Below are 20,631 nucleotides of genomic sequence, written 5' to 3'. Positions count from 1 at the left end.
TTAAACAAGTTCACATACTATCAGATGAGATTCATTCCTCTGATCCATGAAACCAGAGCTGGCCCCTTCAAAACTCGAGAACTACCCCAGGAAAATACAGAGAACCTTGTATGTCCAATTGCAGGTGAATCCGTGAGAATTGTATGCCCTGCAAACTTCCTCTTCATGCTCCAATTCTCACTGATGGGAAAACTAAGTCACTTAGAAAGGATCCACCCTGAGATAGCAATATAAGATTTGATTCAAAAGCTTCTTTTCAGCTTGATTGTTCTAACATATAGAAGAGAGACCTGTGAAATACTGTAGGAAAAAAATCAAAAGAATGTGTAATTTCTTGCAATCCCAATATCTACAATGTTGCCCTCTGTATTAGTCCTAGGGCTGCTGTGACAAAGTACCACCCACTGAGTTGATTCAACAATGGAAACTTACCATCTCAGTTCTGAGGGCTAGAAGCCCAAAATCATGCTTTCAGCTGCGCCACGCACCCCATGAACGTGCTTAGTGAGGGTCTATTCCAGGCCTGTCTTCTAATTTCTGGTACTGCCTTGGTTTATGGCAGCCTAACTCCAATATTCACGTGGTGTTTTCTCTGCATGTGTGCTTCCCAGTGTGCATGTCTGTCTCTGTGTCCAAATTTCCCCCCGCTTTTTTATTTATTTATTTTTTTTTGAGACGGAGTCTCGCTCTGTCACCCAGGCTGGAGTGCAGTGGCACGATCTCGGCTCACTGCAACCTCCGCCTCCTGGGTTCAAGCGATTTTCCTGCCTCAGCCTCCCAAGTAGCTGGGACTATAGGCACCTGCCACCACGCCCGGCTGATTTTTTGTATCTTTAGTAGAGACAGGGTTTCACCGTGTTAGCCAGGATGGTCTCGATCTCCTGACCTTGTGATCCGCCCACTTTGGCCTCCCAAGGTGCTGGAGTTACAGGCGTGAACCACCGCGCCTGGCCCAAATTTCCCCTTTTTATAAGGACACCAGTCCTATTAAAGTAGGGGCCCACCCTATTCTAATATGACCTCATGTTTAATTATATCTCGAATGAAACTATTTCCAAATAAGGTAATATTCTGAGTACTCAGTGTTAGGACTTCTACATAGACCACTCAATCCATAATACTCTCCAACGTAGGGGGTCTGGAAAAATAGTGTTCTGAGACTGGGGATTTATTTTTTCCCACCTTCATTATTCAGTGCACCTGGTTCACACAGATTTTTATCCTGAAGAAAGACTCTTGTTTGATAAGTGTTTTGAATATTAAGAGTATATCTCAAGACAAAAATATTATATTTTTTTAATTCGTAAGAAATCTAGTTTTTATATAAATCAATACAAAATAAAAAAAATTTAGGAAATATTTACCTCTTCTGGAGGTCGATCAGTGATTTTTTTTCTCTATGAACCCTAAAAGAACATATCTTTTGCCTCATAGAAGTTCTAAATTATAATTTTTTTCCACCCAGTTCTATTAGATTATCTGAAGAACAAAAGTTTTTGAGACTGCCAACTATTTAAATCATTCCTCGGAGTATCCAAACTGCCAAATAATTAGAAGCTAAACAAACAAATGAATCAAAGCCTTATCAATAAAGTCAGCACCTTGCCTTAAGGTTTAGATAAAGTCTAGAGAGGACTGTGCAAGAACACAGGCTATGGAGAGATGAGACCTGTATCCTGTATTTGAATCCTGGTGTAAACACTGACATACCAGTTATATTAGTTTTCTATTGTCGCCGTAACAATTACCACAAATCTAATGGCTTAAAACAACACAAATTTATTATCCTAAAATCAAGATGTCAGTAGAACTACATTACTTCTGGAGGCTCCAGGACAGAATTCACTTCCTTGCTTTTTCCAGCTTCTAGAGGGCACCTACAATTTGATGGCTTATGACTCCTGGCTCCATCTTCAAAACCAGCAGCTCTCTCTCTCACATTGGTCTCCATGTCCTTCTCTGGCTCTGACCCCCCTAACTGCACTTTATAAGAGCTCTTGTGATTACATTGGGCCCACAGGGATCATCCAGATTAATCTTTCAGTCTCCAAATCCTTAATTACATCTGCAAAGTCCCTTTTGCCATGTGACATGTCAAGGTAACATATTTACAGGTTCTGGGGATTAGAATGTGGCCATATTAGAGGGGGGCGTTTTTCTACCATACCAGCTGTGTGATTTTGGACAAGTTACTTAATATTGCCAAGCCTCAAGTTTCTCATATGTAAAATTAGAATACCTTTTTCACAGAAATATTACGTAGACTAAGCAAGGAAACATTCATAAGCACTTACCATATTGTATATTTTCAATAAATAGTTTTTGTAATCATTTCCAACCTCATATATCTACAGTTTGCGTCAAGCATGAATGCTTTCAGTAGAGTCTTCTAGTAGCAATAAATATGTATTTGCATCATGACTATGCTTATAGTGCTGTCTCAAGAGCTGTAGATAAGCACTTCATCCAATACTTTATAAAGTAGTTTTATCCTTATTTTAGGTAGGCAGAGTTAGGGTTCAGAGAGACATTTTTTTTTGAGACAGAGTTTTGCTCTTGTTGCCCAAGCTGGAGTGCAACAGCATGATCTCGGCTCACCGCAACCTCCGCCTCCCAGGGTCAAGCAATTCTCCTGCCTCAGCCTCCAGAGTAGCTGAGATTACAGGCATGTGCCACCACGCCTGGCTAATTTTGTATTTTTAGTAGAAACGGGGTTTCTCCATGTTGGTCAGGCTGGCCTTGAACTCCCGACCTCAGGTGATCCGCCTGCCTCAGCCTCCCAAAGTGCTGGGATTACAGGCATGAGCCACTGCACTCAGTCAAACTCAGACAGTCTTAACCTCTGTCCTGTGCTGCCTTATTTTATGCACAATATTCACGGAACATCAGGACACCAAAATAGATTAGCTGAACTAAAGTGAAGAAGACAGGACAAAGTGCTACAAGGGTGACTGGCAAACCATAGCCTGCTCAGAAGCAACTGAGCTGGAAATCCCCCTGCTACAGCAAATAGAAGTGAAGTCAGCGACATCCTCTGGGCAATGGGATCCCACAGCCTATGAAGCTGTGAGTGGTGACTGACATGTGGTCCATGAGAAAAGTCTGCATATGTGACAATAAGATTACACCCAGAAGGTATTTTATTAGATCTACACTATCACACGCATACACACACATGTGCATACACACACGCACACACTTTTCACGTTCATTGTAAGAGGAGATTATCCTTTGTGCTCCTTTTATTTAGAGACAGGGTCTTACTCTGTCACCCAGGCTGGCTCAAACTTCTGGGCTAAAGACTCCCACCTAGTCTCCCGAGTAGCTGAGACTACAGGTGATAGCCATCACTCCTGGCTAATTTTTTTTTAATTTTTTTAATTGTTTTGTAGTGACTGAATCTTGTTATATTGCCTAGGCTGGTCTCAAACTCCTGGCTTCGAGCGATCCTCCTGCCTTGGCCTCCCAAAGCACTGGGATTACAAACGTGAGCCAACACACCTCACCGGTTGGTGCTCTTAATTTAAGCACACAGATACTGAAGCCCAAAACTTCATGTGCCTGAAAGATCTTTAAAATAGGATTTAAGAAATCAGCAGAGCAGACACCGCCTACCATACCAGGGCTGTCTTTGTGTGGAGCAATAAGATTCTTACTTTTAAATCTTAGCTAAAGGACACACACATGCTAAAATGTGATTTGTCTTTCTCCAGAGAGTGAAAGGCTACACCCACCCTTCTCTCCTTTTGAAAACGTACTCTGCAGGGACTTTCCCAGCTTCCAAGCTGGCCATTCGACCTCCAAGCCCCCTCCTTCATCAGCTGGGTAACCAATTAGGCTTTCTGTGTGTGCCAAGCATTTGTTTCACATTTGCAAGAAAAAGAACAAAGGGACACAGAGCTCAGAACAAATACAGGAATTGCCCAGGACACTTTGGAGGGGGAAAGAACCTTACTGAGCCAAGTTTGAATTCACAGTTCACCCTTTTAGTAATTCATTTATTCTGAATGTAAGAAGATATAGAATTAAATTAGTACTTGCCAGCTGTTATTCCATAACAAATGTACTTCCTATGTTCAAGTAGACAATTTTATAATTTGCTTCTAAAAGTCTAGGAGCAAGTGACTAACTCTTAATTGTTTGTACAATTAGTAAAAAGATGTATATGGCATTCTATATTAAGCCATCAATTTCCTTTCCTCCATTATAAGGACATCACATTGGGCCTAGCCTCCTTGCCAACATAATAGTGGTCTGGAAATTTCTATTTGACCATTCAGTGGATATAAAATGTGAGGCATTCTAGCCTATTTTGGCTGTCTGCCATGCTTACATTTTAGACATAAAGCCAGGCAGCTTAGTTCTGAATGTCACTTCTTTCCCTCCGCGTTCAAGTACTTCCCAGCCCCAAAACATCCCTCGTATCTCAGGGCATCTTAGCATTGGGAAGTGGTTCCTATTGCCTCAGGAAGATTCTGTTGAGATAAGCTGACACTTTCAGGCCACTTTATGATAAATTTACTTCATAGGATCCTCTGTAGAACCAATATCTTTGTCTCATCTTCAGTTTTATTCCCAGTAGCATTTTCTCTTTCTGTCAGTGTATGGATCTGATTCTTGTCTCAAATAAAAAGGAACAGTGAAAATAGGAGAACATCAACAACAACAACAAAAAGGATAGAAAAAAAATCACAAATTGGCTGTAAAAGAATGGAAATCACATTTATTGAGTACCTATTGTATGCCTGGCACTTTACATACATTAGATCATTTAATCCTCATCTTATCCCTAAAAGACAATTAATTCCCCATTTTCAAATGAGGAAACTGAAACTCAGAGAGATTAAGAAACTTACTTCAAGTCACACACTAAGCCGTGACAGAGCCAGATGTTTCCACTTCAACAACAACATCCAACCACTGTGACTTGGAATTGGAATCAGAAAGCAAGATTATTAAGAGTAAAGTTTGACACACCATCCTAAAGATCCCATAGGAATGGTTAACTCATGAAGCCCTTGCACTACTAAAGAAATCCAGGTTGTGAGTTCAATGGAGCCCAGCCCCTGCCTTGAGTACAAGGGTGAAGCAGACAGAAGAGTATTGAGACATCAGCAAAAATCCATCCCCCACCTAGAGGAAAAGCTTGGAGATTAAAGAGGAGTGCTGCAGTCATTGTTGTAGACTGCCACAAAGGGTTAATGCAAGTGGTTTCTTTGTCTTTCTGTGGCTTTCCTAAGTGAGCTGGGTGAAGAGATTCCAGGCCAGGGAGCCACCGATCTTGCTCAGAAGCTAGTCTCTCCAGTGCGGTGCCAGGGCCAGTGAAACAGCAGGGACTGGTGGAAAGGTAGAGCTGTAGGGACCTTCTCCAATTTGAATTTTCTATCTCTCACAATGAGCTAGTCAAACACTGGTTACATGCACTGTAAAAGAAGGAAGAAGCTAAGGTTATAAAACTTGCTTTTTTAACTCTCATTTGCCTTATTTGCATTTGAACAAGTTATTATTTCTGCTTTCATTAGAGTATTTAATGCAATGTAATCAACCTGCTAGGAAGTAAAAGTGTAACAGTTTTATAGTTAGTTACATTGAAATTTAAATTTGCATACTAAACAGCAAAGGCATTAACATGTGTACCTATTCATCAACTATGGATTATAAAATACCTCTCTTGGGTGAACCCAAACAGGATGCCATTTTCTGATCGAACTGCTTAATTAAATAAAAGATGATTAACAGCATTGCTTTATACCCCATATACTTTATTGTTTAAAATTAAAACACAAAGACATTCAAAACCTTCACTAAATCTCTGAATATGGTAGATTGACTCCTCTCTGGGAAATTGCAATCTAAAATAACCTTCAGTATAAATAAAGCAAAGGAATAAAGTAAATAGCACCTGAACTCAGATTCAGTTTGATCATTTTAATTTCATTCAAAGCTTCATCATTACTGAGGCTGCTCTAAGTCCTTTCTTACCAATTTGTGCCATACCAAATATAAGAATAACATGCAGCAAACATCCCAGTCTAACAAGCTGTCTCTATAAATCAATGATGGGCTAACTTAATTTTATTCTAACCTATCCTACAAACATAAAATCTTTCTGTACCCAACTGAAACCTATTTTAAATAATTTCAGAGTAGTAAATGGGCTTATCTTAACCTCTTCCATTTCTGGTAGTATTGGCCACTGGCTTAGATCTCCTCGACCTGAGTGAACCAGTCTCTCAAACCCAAACCAAAGCCAAGAAGTCGGAGCCCTCATCAAAAACCTCATCCCTCAAGAAAAAGGCCGATGGATCTGACCTCATCAGCACGGATGCTGAGCAGAGAGGCCAGCCTCTCAGAGTCCCGGAGACTTCATCCTTAGATCTAGGTAAGGCAATCGCTTGCGGCTATGGATGCTCAACCTTGCTCTGCTGATGTGGATACAAGAGGAAATTCCACCAATGGCATTAAACAGAGAACAAAGGAGTAGAAAAGGCATTCCATGGTGGAAACTGGACAGGACATAGCTTCTTTTGAGCTTGAACTGTATAGCAATTGGGGAGCTCAACTTTGCATAACTGATTGATTCATTTATTTATTCGACCCACAAATAGTGAGTTATAGATAGGTGCTGGGTGCCAGGTTAGGCACTAAAGTTACAAATAAAGATAAAATGTGCATCTTGCTCTGTAGGAACACTCAGTCCAGGACGAGAAAGAGGGACTTGTGAGTAACCAACTCTAATGCAAGGCCCAGGGGCAGCCAGATGAAACAGTATGTAACAAACATGTTTGGGAATACATGCAATACAATAATAACAGCTACCATTTGATGGTGGGTTACAATGCCTAGGAACCACAGTACATTACTTACATGTATTATCTCATTAAATTATCACAACTCTTTGAAACATCTGAGGAACCAAGTTTCAAAATTTAAGCAGTTTGCCCAAGATCTCACAGTTTATAAGAGGAAGAGTTGAAATTTGAGCCTAGTTCTAGTCAACCTCAAAGCCCATATGTTTTCCACTGTATTCTACCTCCTCTGAGAAAGGACAGCTTAATTCTCAGCTCCTGGAATCAGACACATTAAGCTCTCCTTTCTCAAGAGAAAGAACAGTGACAGGTATCTTAGAAAGCCAAGAGGAACATGAATCTTCCCTGGCTGTGACTGACTGCTGTGTGTGTAGGTATATGTGTGGGGAGGTGAATATTGTATATACATTCATAAGGAGATCATATTCATAGCTTATCCATAAGGCTGTGAGGAATAAATGGGAATATATGAAATCACTTATTACTATGATATGTACATGTTAAATGGTCATGAATTAATTTATTCATTTGTTCAGCAAACATTTCTCTGAGTATCTACCATATTCCCAGCACAAACTATGTGCTAGGAATACAAAGATAAATAATATAAGCTCTCTGTGCCTTAGCAAATTTACAGTCTAGTAGGGAGATAGAAAAATGATTAAATGATTATAATAAAATATTAACTATATGTAGCAATGAAAGAAAACCCAGATCAGTTACTACATGAGCCTCCACATCATGCCATTGCTCCAGCCAGTGGGAGAAGGTGTCTTACAAGAGGTACTATGTGAGCTGAGGGTTGAGGAATGCATAGGAATTTGCCAGATTCAAGATAGATCAGGAGAAAGGTGGGGAGAACAGAGCAGGGTATCGCTGTTGCAGAAAGGAAAGGTATTCACACACAAATAGATAAACATGGAAAGATGTCTTTTTAAGTAAATATACGTATTTCAATAGTACTCAAGGATGGTAGAATAGTGAGAGAAAAAGACTGAAAATCACTAGTGGTGAGATCATAGGAATCCTTGGATGTCATGCACTGAAGACTGGGGGAGTAGGGATGATGTTTGAAGGGTTCTGCTAAGAGGAATGACAGCAACAGTTCCTATTTTAGAAAAATCCTTCTCTGGTGGATTTATGGAGAAAGGAATAGAGGCAAGGAGACCAGTACAGAGATCCAATAGTGACAAGGGGGATAATGAGAAAGAGAGAGACAGGTTCCAAAAAATATTAAAACAAGACTTGGAAACAAAGATAATATGTATATGTGAGCAATGGGGACATGTAGAACATGCCAAGCTCCATGATAGAAGATGGAAGAGGGGCAGGAGTGAACTATTGTGTTCAGCTTTGAACCTGCTATATTTGAGGAAACTATGGGACTTCTCTGTGGATACCTCCATTAGACTGTTAAGTATATAGGTCTAGAACTGGAGAAAAAGAACTGAGTAGGAAATGGAGATTTGTAAGTCAGAAGCCTGTGTATGAATGGATATTGGAACCATGGGTGTAGATGAGCTCTTCCAGGGATAGATTGTAAAGAAAGGAAAGAGAACCAAGCCATTGTTCAAATTAGTGGCATACACAGGAACGCCTCTCCCCTGCCATCCCTCTTTGAGGTCTGTCTTTGGAGGGAAATTTTATAACTATCTCTACTATTTCCTCACCATCTAGGTTTATTCAGTTGTACAAATAAGTTAATAACATTTATAGATTTAGATTAAAATATATTAATACATTGATTGGGTGCAGTGGCTCATATCTGTAATCCCAGCTCTTTGGAAGGCTGAGGCAGGAGGAGTGCTTGAGGCCAGGAGTTTGAGACTAGCTTGGACAGCATAGTGAGATCCCGTCTCTACAAAATTTTAAAAATTAGCCTGGCATAGTGGCATAAGCCTGTAGTCCCAGCTACTTGGGAGGCTGAGGCAGGAGGATTGCTTAAGCCCAAGAGATTGAGGCTGCAGTGAGCTGTGACTGCACCATAGCACTTCAGCCTGGGCAACAGAGTGAGACCTTGTCTTAAAAAAAAGAATATATTAATATATTACAATATAACACAATAAGCATGCAAATGATGAACATTTATTTCTCTGCTTCTGAGAAAATGTCCTATGAAAAGGTTGTAAAAGTACTTAGTTTAAAAGCACCTTTAAGAATAGTAGTGTTATTCACAATAGTACAAAGGTGAAAACAACTGAAACCCATCATGAGATGAATGGATAAACACAATGTGGTATATACAGACAATGAACTTATTCAGCCTTGGAAAGGAATAACTTACATGCTACAACATGGATGAACCTTGAAGATATTGTGCTAAGTGAAGTAAACCAGGCACAAAAGGACAAATACAGGTTGAGCATCCCTAATTCGAAAATCTGAAATCTTCCAAAATCTGTAAGTGGAAAATTCCACACCTGACTTCGTGTGATAAGTCACAGTCAGAACTTTGTTTCATGCATAAGATTATTTAAAATACTTTATAAAATTACCTTCGGGCTATGTGTGTAAGGTGTGTATGAAACATAATTGAATTTCGTGTTTAAATTTGAGTCCCAGCCCTAAGATATCTCATTATGACACATGCAAATATTCCAAAAACCAAGAAAAAAAATCCCAAATTTGAAACACTCCTGGTGCCAAGCATTTTGCATAAGGAATAATCAACCTGGACTGGAGGATTCCACTTGTATGAGGTACCTACAATAGTCAAATTCATATAGACAGAAAGTAGAATAAAAGTTACCAGGGTTTGTGGGGGAGGGGGAATGAGGAGTTCGTGTTTAATGAGTAGAGTTTCAGTTTGAAATGATGAGAAATTTTGGAGATGAATAGTGGTGATGGTCACACAACAGTGCGAATGTACTAATGCTACTGAATTATACACTAAAATATGGTTTAAATGGTCAACTTGTTATGTATTTTTTACCACAGTTTTTAAAAAGAAGGGGAAAAAAGACCTTAGAGAACATCAACTGCAAACTGATCTTTTTTTTTTTTTAGACAGAGTTTTGATCTATTGCCCAGGCTGGAGTGCAGTGGCGCGATCTGGGCCCACTGCAACCTCCACCTCCCAGGATCAAGCAATTCTACTGCTTCAGCCTCCCAAGTAGCTGGGATTACAGGCATGCACCACCACACCCCATTCATTTTTTTTTTTTTATTTAGTAGAAACGGGGTTTCACCATGTTGGTCAGGCTGGTCTCGAACTCCTGACCTCAGATGATCCACCTGCCTCTGCCTCCCAATGTGCTGGGATTATAGGCGTGAGCCACCGCCACCTGGCCCGATCTTTTTATAAACTAAAAAACTGAACCCCAAGATTGTTTCAGTGGTTTATTCACAGCCACACACCTGTTAATGAGAGAATCCAGCCAGATTTTTTATCTGTAAGAACTAAGCCACAGGGATAAAATGGTTCCAGCATTCCCTTGGCTGTCCTCATTGCCTCCTTTCTCTCTCTCCGCCGTTATAAATTCCCTCCTTTTGGTGAAAAATTACATGCTTTATTCAAAAGCTATGAAAGTTTTCTGATTTATTCCCACCTCCTTTTAACACTGAAGCTCATCTTTTTAAACAGAATTTCTTTCCGGAATCATGCCAGCAAAGCCCCCAAGCCCCTGCTTTAGCCAGAGACTGACACAGTGGTGCTCCAGATGTACATTCTACACCAGATCGCACAGGCTCATATACAAGATTCAGAATGTACACAGATTCAGAAATAAATTCAGGTCAAACAACTTGATTGCTTTAACTGTAAAAGCAATGCAATTTATCTTAATAGGAGATTTCTATTTAGCTGCACAAGTTTTAATTTGTATGCAACATTGGAAAGATAAAGGTTGATCTTCGGGCTTGGGAACACTGGTTCAATGAAGCTCCCTTGGATAAGATTTTTCAATCTTAATTAATCTTTTTCTCTCTGCACCACACGCTCCACCCTCACCCCACTCCCCCCCACTGCTCCCCCTCCTCCGCCCTGCCACCACCTGCCTCACCTGCTTCCTCTGTACTTACTAGACATTCAAACACAACTGGAAAAATGGGACGATGTTAAGTTTCATGGAGATCGAAATACCAAGGGACATCCAATGGCAGAGAGAAAATCATCCTCATCTAGAACTGGATCAAAAGAGCTCTTATGGTAAGGTATTTTAATACCAGAAAATGGCCATTTATGTATCAACTTTATGAGTGGCACTGAAATAGCCAATGAGTTAACTCGATCCAAATACTTGGCATCACATGTAACCCCTATATAACAATATCAATTATTGTGGCTTCTACCAACTCAAATTATTTCATTCAACTGTCAAAAATCAATGCAACTCAGTCAATAAGCGTTTTGAGAGATTCGTAATTCAACATTGCTAATAATGTTCTGAATGTGTAACTGTGCTGATTAGTAAAAATAGGTGTATATGTGTATATACATGATAATATTCAATATATTAAATAATAGTTAAATTTTTGCAGCTATACAGGTACCTTTTTTGGTTTGCTCCATCATCCACTATCAGATAATCAAATAATTAAGAATAATGTATGGATGCTTATGAGAAAATCTGGCCACCTGAGTTGTACCATATTTTTGAAGCTTCCTAAAGGGCAGTGTCCAGCTTCCGTCTCCTACTGCCCTCCCACATCTCCACTTATCATGACATTGCAAATTCTATATAAAGATAAAATCTCTCCTGAGACACTTTTTGGGAAGTTTCTTCCCCTACCAAAAAAAAAAAAAAAAAACCATAATTTTTTTATGAAATAATTTTCTGTAACAAAAATGGTACTGCATTTATTTACTTTTTGCCCATAATCGAACTGAATTTTTAATCGAAGATAATAACACCTAGCACATTGTAGCCTCTTACATTCTGAAAGTGACCATTATAATAGAAATACATGAAACATCTCTATCATCAGAATTTTGATGAGCGCTTTGACATCATGGCTTTCAATGATCCAAATTACCTAGTTTCTTGGCTGGATTTATAGCTTAATTTGTTTCTAGTGTACGTTTAATTTCCTTAATGCATCCCTTATAGGTCCTCAGAACACAGATCTCAACCAGAACTGAGTGGTGGAAAAAGCGCCCTCAACTCTGAGTCGGCTTCAGAATTGGAATTAGTGGCTCCAACTCAGGTAACAAAACTGATTATTCAATGAACACATCTTTCCCTATATATACTGTATAGCATAAATGTTTTATTTTCATTTTGTACAAAAAGTTTGAAGTATTTTTTGCACATTGCGTTTCATGTGCTGTTTCATTCAGTAGCTATCTCAATACTTAAAATAGCTGAAATATAGGTGTGTATATATATATATATGTATATCTACACATTTGGCTGGAAAATGTGTTAATGAATTCACTGCGTACTTAGCACTTTTTCTTTGTTCTACCATTTACTGTTCTATTATTTTGTAATACAAAATCTGTTCTACTCTATTATTAGCACTATTTACGTAACAGAACTCGATGGAGAGGAAATTGCATCTTGAGTGTTCATTCACACCTATGCCCTGTGGAATATACTACACATTGGTACCCTGACTGTCACATTAAAATAAATGTCATGCTGAGAAATATATTATTATAGTATTAGGAGTCATGATGATGACAATAAGAGCTACTATTTATGAGTGCTACTAAGTATCAGGGACTTTACATATGTTTTTTAAGTGTTATATATAATACTCAAATAATCCTGCGAATTATTATTAACCTCACTTTAAAGATACTCTTTATTCTCAGTGACGTCAAACACATTTTCCTGGGACACTCAGCTAAATCATTGGTGGAAGTAGGGTGTGAACCAGGTCTGTCCGTCCATTACTTGAACCTTAAGTCCAGTTTAACTAGCTGTTTTATAACTAGTTATCTCCTATGATTAAGACCATATCTCCTATGGTTCTAAGAAGGCCAAAGTCAGTCTCAATCTTTTCATTCCCTTGAACGCTTTTAAAGGCCTTGATCTAAAACCACAAAGATATCATATGTTGTGTGCATCCAAATTCATGCATTCTACAATCTAGTTGAGATGAGACTCAGTGTTTAAGGAAAATAAGTGTAATAAAATAAGCAAGAGAAATTTTCCTGAGCTTACTAGATGTTGAAACCAAGAGGAAATATACTGTCTGAGGTGAAATAAACAAATAATTATAATACTAGCAGATATTACTGAGTGCTATAAGGACTTCTTACATATTAGCTCATTTTTTTCTGTTAAATCACTCGATCAGGTAAGTCCAATTTTATAGACAGTGAAACTAAGTTACAGTGAGCTGAAGAAACTTGTCTGCAGACCCACAACTAGTAAGTGGCAGAGAGAGGTAGGACACAGACAGAGAGGAAATCTTCAGCAAATAGAAGGCCTCTGGAAACTTTTCTAAGCCACCAGCAGCGCCCCCTACAAACACCTGACCCTCCACAAGAGAGGACGATTACTGCTCCCAGATCTTAGCTGGGAAACAAGTCCACTAACTTCCTGAACAAATAGCCCTGCAAACCTCAATGAATTGTAAATGTAGCATGAAAATGTAGTTTTTTCCTTGGTGCTCACTCTAAATGTATTTTTAAAAGGAAATTTATAGCACTTACTATATCAGAAAAATATTTCATGATAAGTACAGTAGAGATTTAGGCTCAGCTAAAGTGATTGGTACTGTTTCATAAACTGGAATTCTTGGAACAATTTAATGTAGCAATAAAATGTTTGTTTCTAAAGCGGGTGAGACTTGGCACAGGTAGGCTGTTCTACAAGGAGCTGAGGTGGAAGATCAGCTGGTGTCCCTGGTTGCCATAGAGACCCAGGATGCATTTATCTTATTCCAGTGACTGCAACTCTCCCGCTGGTTGTCTGATTTCATCCCACCAAACTGTCCTTCCTCTTACCCATCAGTACACCTTACTTTAAACAAAGACAAAATACTTTAGAAAATTTTCTATATTGTCTCCAAAACATAGTTTAAAATGCACCTGAGAGTTTTCTATCTGGACAAATCTTAATGAATCCTTTTAGAGAGTTATCAATTATTTGTAAAGAATTTACTCTTATTTGTTTTTTTAAAAACATTGCATGTTTACTTATGCAGATTTGCCTAAACTAAGGAAATTCATAATCTCCTAGTTTTAATTTCAGCCTATGGTTAAATTAGGAAAATTTCATGAATTTGGGACTTAATAGATCTGAAACACCAAGTCACTCAAACAGCAAGAGAATAACCTGATCAATCTACCTGTAATAAAAGACAAAAAGATGTTAAAAGAAAAATCTGGCTGAGCACAGTGGCTCACGCCTGTAATCCCAACACTTTGGTAGGCTGAGGCAGTAGATCACTTGAGCCCAGGAGTTTGAGATCAGCCTGGGATACATAGCAAAACCCTGTCTCTACAAAAAACACAAAAATTAGCCAGGCGTGATAGCACAAGCCTGTAGCCCAGCTCCTCAAGAGGCTGAGGTAGAAGGATGACTGTGCCTGGGAGGCAGAGGCTACAGTGAGCTAAGACTGAGCCACTGCACTCCAGCGTGGGAGACAGAGCAACACCCTGTCTCAAAAAAAGAAAGAAAAGAAAAACCTTAGCCAAATTAAACTTAACAGAGTTACTGAGCAAAGAACAATTCACCAATCAGGCAGCCTGCTGAGCCAGAGTAGGCTCAGAAAGACTCCAGTGAAGCTACGGGGAGGAAGATTTACAGGAAGTAAAAGGAAAGTGATGTCTAGAAAACTGAAGTGAGGAACAGAAACAGCCGTATTGGTTACAGCTTGGCATTTGCCTTATTTGAACACGATTTGGACAATTGCGCCCCTTTGATCAGCCAAAACTGTGTGATTGGCACAGGAGTAGGTTACAGTTTGTTTACATCTCCATTTAGGTTATGGTTCACTATGTACAGAGAAATCTTTAGGCTGAACTTAAAATATGTAAGGAGTTGATTTAACAATATACTGTTAGAAGCATAAATAAATATTTTATCTTTTAATCTATGAACCATTTATATAGATAAAATCATGAAGGTGGTATAAAGATTCACCTTAAAAGTATAACTCAGATGGGGCCAGGTGTGGTGGCTCACGCATGTAATCCCAGCATTTTGGGAGGCCGAGGTGGGTGGATTACTTAAGGTCAGGAGTTCGAAAGCAGCCTGGGTAACATGGTGAAACCCCATCTCTGCTAAAAATACAAAAATTAGCCAGGCCTGGTGGCGCATGCCTGTAGTCCCAGCTACGCAGGAGGCTGAGGCATGAAAATTGCTTGAACCTGGGAGGCAGAGGTTGCAGTGAGCCAAGATTGTGCTACTGCATTCCAGTCTGGGTGACAGAGCGAGACTCAGCCAAAAAAAAAAAAAAGTGTAACTCAAATGGTTCACAGGAAAATCAAGGAGATGTTTTCTTCTCTCTCAAGCCAACATAAATTATATGAGGCAGTGACCCAACAGGTGAAGACCTATTTACAAAATTCCTTTAAAAATTGTATTTCAGAATCACAAAGAAAATGGAAGCTCACAATGTGAAGAACTAATGTTTTCAAATTTTCTTTATAAGATGAGGAAAAGGAAAACATAGTCTAGCCTCTTTCAAATAGTGTTTTGAATGCTGTAGGGATAAAAGGAACTTTCTTTCCACCTCTGGAAGTTTTGAGAATTTGAGTCTACAAAACAAACTGATTAACAGGAGGAAAGGCATGCAAACGGATTGATGTGGAAGCATGCGGAGAGTCACACAAAGTATGAAACTCAGGGAAGGGCCAGATGATTGGAGCCTAAATATCCTCTTCATAGAGGAGAGGGAAGTAGGGAATGATGGTACTCTTAGAGGAAGAGTAAATTATTTTTAGGGGAAATGAAGGGGCCTGAAGAACAGACAATAGCCTTGTAACTGTAATAGGTTCATCACCCAATGCAAGTCCGTTAGCCAAGACACCGAGTTGCAACAGAGAAAGAGGTTTGATCACAGTGTCACCCAACAAGGAGATGGGAGGAAACCTCAAATCCATCTCCCCGAGGAGTTTGGGGCTAGGTTTTTAAGGGTCTTGGAGTGGGCAGAAGTGTGGAGATCACTAACTGGTTGAAGAGTGCAGAGTGAAGCTGTAGGACAGAGAGATGAAGAAGCTGTGTTCTCATGCTGATCCCATTCATCTGTGGGGGTCTTCAAACTGGTTGCTGGAATTCAGGGTCCGAAAAACATCTTAATGATCCTTAAACAAAAGCCTTATGATTTGAATGTCAGAGATCCTGTCTGTAGGAACAATGAGGATATAAATTGTCAGTATCTACTGCTATGTGACTATTAGCCACGAGGAAGTGGGACAAAGCGCAGCCTTATTTGTGCTTAATTATCACCATATTTCTGTCCAGAACCTGGCATGCAATTCCTGTCAACCCTGTGGGGGCAGTTTCACCCTGGTAAAGTTCATCTGAGTCCCCTTCGATCAGCCAAAACTCCATGATTGGCACAACAGTAGGTTACAGTCTGTTTACACTTCTATTTAGGTTATAGCTCACTATGTACAGAGAAATCTTTAGGCTGAACTTAAAATATGTAAGAAGTTGATTTATATAGATATCTATATATAACAAAAGCCATATTGGGAAGGCTGATCTTTACCATGTGTTATAATCCGTATTTCATTCTCAATCCTAAACCAGCAAGTCTGGGCACACTGCTAAATTGCAGAAAAGTTTCAGGATCTTTAAGTGAGTTGGTGTGGTGTCAACTCTAGTGTTCCTTCCTGGGAGTTAATCTTTTCTAAGGAGATTGCATTTCTTCTGGGAACTTCAGAGAAAGTCCCTACCTGTGCTTCAGGGGAGGCAGAGGGGCGAGAGACAGGGGAATGGGAGAAGGTCAGAGACACCTTGGTTCTGAGGCTGCCTCTTTAGTTCAAAGTACCCGGCACGTCCAAGTGCCATGTTTTGGGGTACCATTTTTCTGAGCCCCAACAATACACTAATCAGAGTGACTGGAGGTGATAATAAATTATATAATCTCTGTGTTTTTAAGAATAAAGTTTCTTGACACTTACCCAAACTGTGTAACTAATATTCCCTGGAGTTGTTTTTAAAAGTCATATATCCCAAAAAATTAGAAAACACTTGAAGAATTAAGAAAAACACAGAAAGTAATATAAAATTACCTTTCTCCACAAATAGGTTAAGATAGTGATTAGTGAGGCAAAAGAAAAATAATTCAGCTTCTGCTGGAGACTGATGGTTCAAGCCTTTTTGGATTTGGACACTTGGAAGGGGAGCTCCAAGACAGGCTTTTGCAGACCTCGGTTAGATTTTACTGGGATGTGCAGCAGCCAGCTCTCCAAGTGCCAAGTCACAATTTTGTAACTCACTGATTTTGCTGACTTTGGCACAGCAAATGCTTCCATTCACATAGTCTTAATTCCAAACCAGAACAATTTAAATGTTGGCAATATCCTGAGGGGACCAAAGCCCTTGGTCCCCCTAAAGGTTCGCTGAAAAACCACTGACATGAGGCAGATTGATTAATGGGAGAAAAGGCATACAAATGTTCTTAACGTGTATACACAGGAGCCCTCGGAACGAAGACCCAACCCCCCAATGAGGTACAGAAGCTTATATACCATCTTGAGGTTGTGGAGAGAATATGGGCTCAGAGCATGGGCAAAAACAGGTTTTGGTTGCAGGACGCGTTACGGGAGGGAGAAAGGAAGAGGCTTGGCTAGCAAAGGGGGCTTTATCATATAGATGAAGCCTCTGGCAGGTAGGAGTCTCAGAGAGAATAGCTGGTAAATGTTTCCTTTCAGTCCTTTAAAGGTGTCAGACTCTCAGTTAATCTTTCCTAGATCTGGGCAAAGGAAGTGCTGATTGCATTAATACAGATTCTCTACAGATCTACAGATTCTAATTTCCCCAACAAAAGACAGCTTTGCAGGGCCACTTCAGATTATGTCAAAGAAATATATTTTGGAGTAAAACATTTTGATTTCCTTCAATCCCAAACCAGAGCAATTTAAACCTTAAGTGCACGTATGTTTTCTGAATTTCTAAAGGAGTAATGTAAAAGGAAATGCATGTTAGTAGCTGTTATTTATCGCATACCTACTTCCTATGTGTAATATGAGATTATATTTTTATATATTATTTGAAATTCTTACAATAACTTTGGGAGTTAATATAATCCCCATTTCACAGAAGAAAAATACATCTTAGAGAGCAAAATTTTCCCCAGGTGACACAGCTAAAGAGGAAAGGATCCAGGACTCAAATCAACCCATTAGCTCCTAAAGCCTTTGTTATTGGGCTGGGTGCGGTGACTCATGCCTGTAATCCTAGCACTTTGGGAGACCAAGGCAGGCAGATCCTTGAGCTCTGAAGTTCAAGACCAGCCTGGGCAACATAGTGAAACCCCATCTCTAAAAAAAAAAAAAAAAAAAGAAGAAGAAGAAGAAGAAATACATAAATAATAAAGCATTTGTTCTTAACTACAGACCACCTCCTTTCAGCCACATCATGCTTATCCACCAGAGATAATTCACAATTTCCCTTCTCACTGCAAACTCTGATTATTACTTACTTTTACAGGGTTGATATGATTAAGTAATTTTAAAGAATGTGTATCATTTTATTCCAGAATCTTTGTAAAACAAATTAGGATTGTCATCTGATTTCAGGCCATACCCAATTTTGTGCCTTCCTCTTCCAAAATGATTGTCAAGCCCTTACTTTTAGAAGTATTGATGGCTTCCGTTTCATTCCATTCAGCTCAACAAATGTGTTTGAATGTTTACTCTCCGCGAGGCAAGGAAAACATTGGAAAGAGGAGTTAGACTAAAGCTGAAATCTTTGTGTCTAACAGAAACTATTAGATACACTATCAATATTAATAATTTTGCTTGCCGGAATACAGTACAGGAGCCACTTCAACATGGCTTTTTCCCTCCAGGCCACACACAGTGAGTGATTAATGAGGAGGGAGTGAAACAAAGATGGAAGTCAGGAAGAAAGAAAGAAGGCAGGCAGGCAGGAAAGAAATCTGAAAGACCACTTCCAGCACAGTAGGAAATCTGTACACAGTACATTCTCAAATATTTGTGGAAGTGGAAAATAAGGGATCCTAACAAAAAAGGAAAACAACTAATCAAATTTAACAATGTGGAAGTAGCAGCTGAAGTTAATTAAAGGGCAGAAAAAAACCCAAAATTTTATTCTGGATCATTTTTAAAACTAGTTTCAATAATAGTTTTTAGTTTTGCCCGATAATAGACTGTTCACAAATCAGCACTTATTTGCCTCAATATTCTTCAACATAGAATTTGGTAGTTGAAGGGAGATGGGGACTATATGCTGCCATGCCTTGTACAAAGCTCTAGGAATTGGCTCCTTTACATACAAGGGACAGTTTTTGTGTGTATTTTCTTTTCTTTTTTTTTTTTTTTTTTTTGAGACAGAGTCTTGCTCTGTCACCCAGGCTGGAGTACAGTGGCGCGATCTCGACTCACGGCAACATCTGCCTCCCAGGTTCAAGCAATTCTCCTGCCTCAGCCTCCCGAGTAGCTGGGATTACAGACACCAGCCACCATGCCCGGCTGATTTTTTGTGTTTTTAGTAGAGACAGGGTTTCGCGATGTTGCCCAGGCTGGTTTCAAACTCCCGAGCTCGGGCAATCCGCCCACCTCGGCCTCCCAAAGTGCTGGGATTACAGGCGTGAGCCACCGTGCCCGGCCGTGTGTACTTTCAATGACAAATGTTTGTTAGCTGTTTAAGAAAAAAAAATTCTGGGTATTTCAATGAGGAAAGTGTTTAAATGATCTATTCTAGTATAAGACTCCAACTAGTCTCCACCAACCACTAAACAAAAGTACTCTAAAAGTCACACCTGATAGGCACTAACCAGAAAGATAATAATGAAAGCAAAGTTGTATTAAGCACGTACTATGTCCTATGTATGGTGTATTTACATGAATTGTTATAATCAGTCCTTATAGGGACTCCACATGTGACCGTACACTTTACAGATGAAAATAGTTTAAGTAATTTGTCCAAGGTCACCAGGTGGTAGTAAATGGTAAACCAGGATTTGGCCTCAGGCAATCTGATTCCAGCATATGCTTTCAATGACCGTGTTATTCTGTCAGTCAAGGTCTGCTAGTTGTTATGTTTTTCTTTTCTACAGTTAAACAGATTCCTTTTTCTCCTCCAGCAATAATATATAGGCAATTGTATGAGAAGCTATTAACAACGGTCATTGTGGTTAGCCAACAGAGTTTTTCTAGAACAAAGAAAATAAAATACAACATTCCTTTTAAAAATCTGTTAAATCCTTTCTTCTCTCTCTTTACCTAGTGCTTATCATTCAGAACAATCAACAGTTAGGGGAACTTAATGCTTTCTTCTTTGGAGAGTGCAATATCCTACAATCCAATTAAGTTAAACCAATTAAAATGCCATTTGTAAACCCAAGATGTTTCCAGGAGCTTGCTATAGCTGTGGAGCATTTTTCAAAATCATGCAAAGGAGAAAAGAAATGCCTACATTAGAGTACATTTGTGAACTCCAGTATACACATAATGCCAATATCTAGATCAGAGGTTCTCTGTGTAGTTTCCTAGCCTAGCACTATCAGTATCACCTGAGAACTTGTTAGAAATGCAGATTCTGGGCCTTACCTCAGACCTACTGAATCGGAGTCCCCGGGGGTGGGGCCTAGCAATCTGCATTTTAACAAGGCCTTCCAGTGATTCCAGTGCCCACAAAGGTTTAGAAGTCACTGTGCTGTCAAAACAACTGCAACTCAAATGTATGAGTGTAACGTGTAGTTGTTTTGTTTACCATACCTTTATGTAAGT

General features: G+C 39.4%; 1 protein-coding gene across 17 annotated transcripts in view; it reads left to right on the top strand.

Annotated features, from left to right (window-relative positions):
- Nucleotides 1–20,631, top strand: part of PEX5L (peroxisomal biogenesis factor 5 like) — a 241,669-nt gene that overhangs the window by 150,973 nt on the left and 70,065 nt on the right. For all 17 annotated transcript variants that reach the window (XM_003950234.6, XM_001168575.8, XM_016942333.4 and 14 more), the window contains 3 exons: nt 6,188–6,382; nt 10,833–10,956; nt 11,858–11,954. In XM_003950234.6, the coding sequence (XP_003950283.1) occupies nt 6,188–6,382; nt 10,833–10,956; nt 11,858–11,954 (416 nt within the window). The remainder of the gene's footprint in view (nt 1–6,187; nt 6,383–10,832; nt 10,957–11,857; nt 11,955–20,631) is intronic.

This window comes from Pan troglodytes, chromosome 2, assembly GCF_028858775.2.
Source record: "Pan troglodytes isolate AG18354 chromosome 2, NHGRI_mPanTro3-v2.0_pri, whole genome shotgun sequence".
Classification (NCBI taxonomy): Eukaryota; Metazoa; Chordata; class Mammalia; order Primates; family Hominidae; genus Pan; species Pan troglodytes.
Note: the sequence above shows the minus strand (reverse complement) of the source record. Positions and strands in the feature narration are given on the sequence as shown.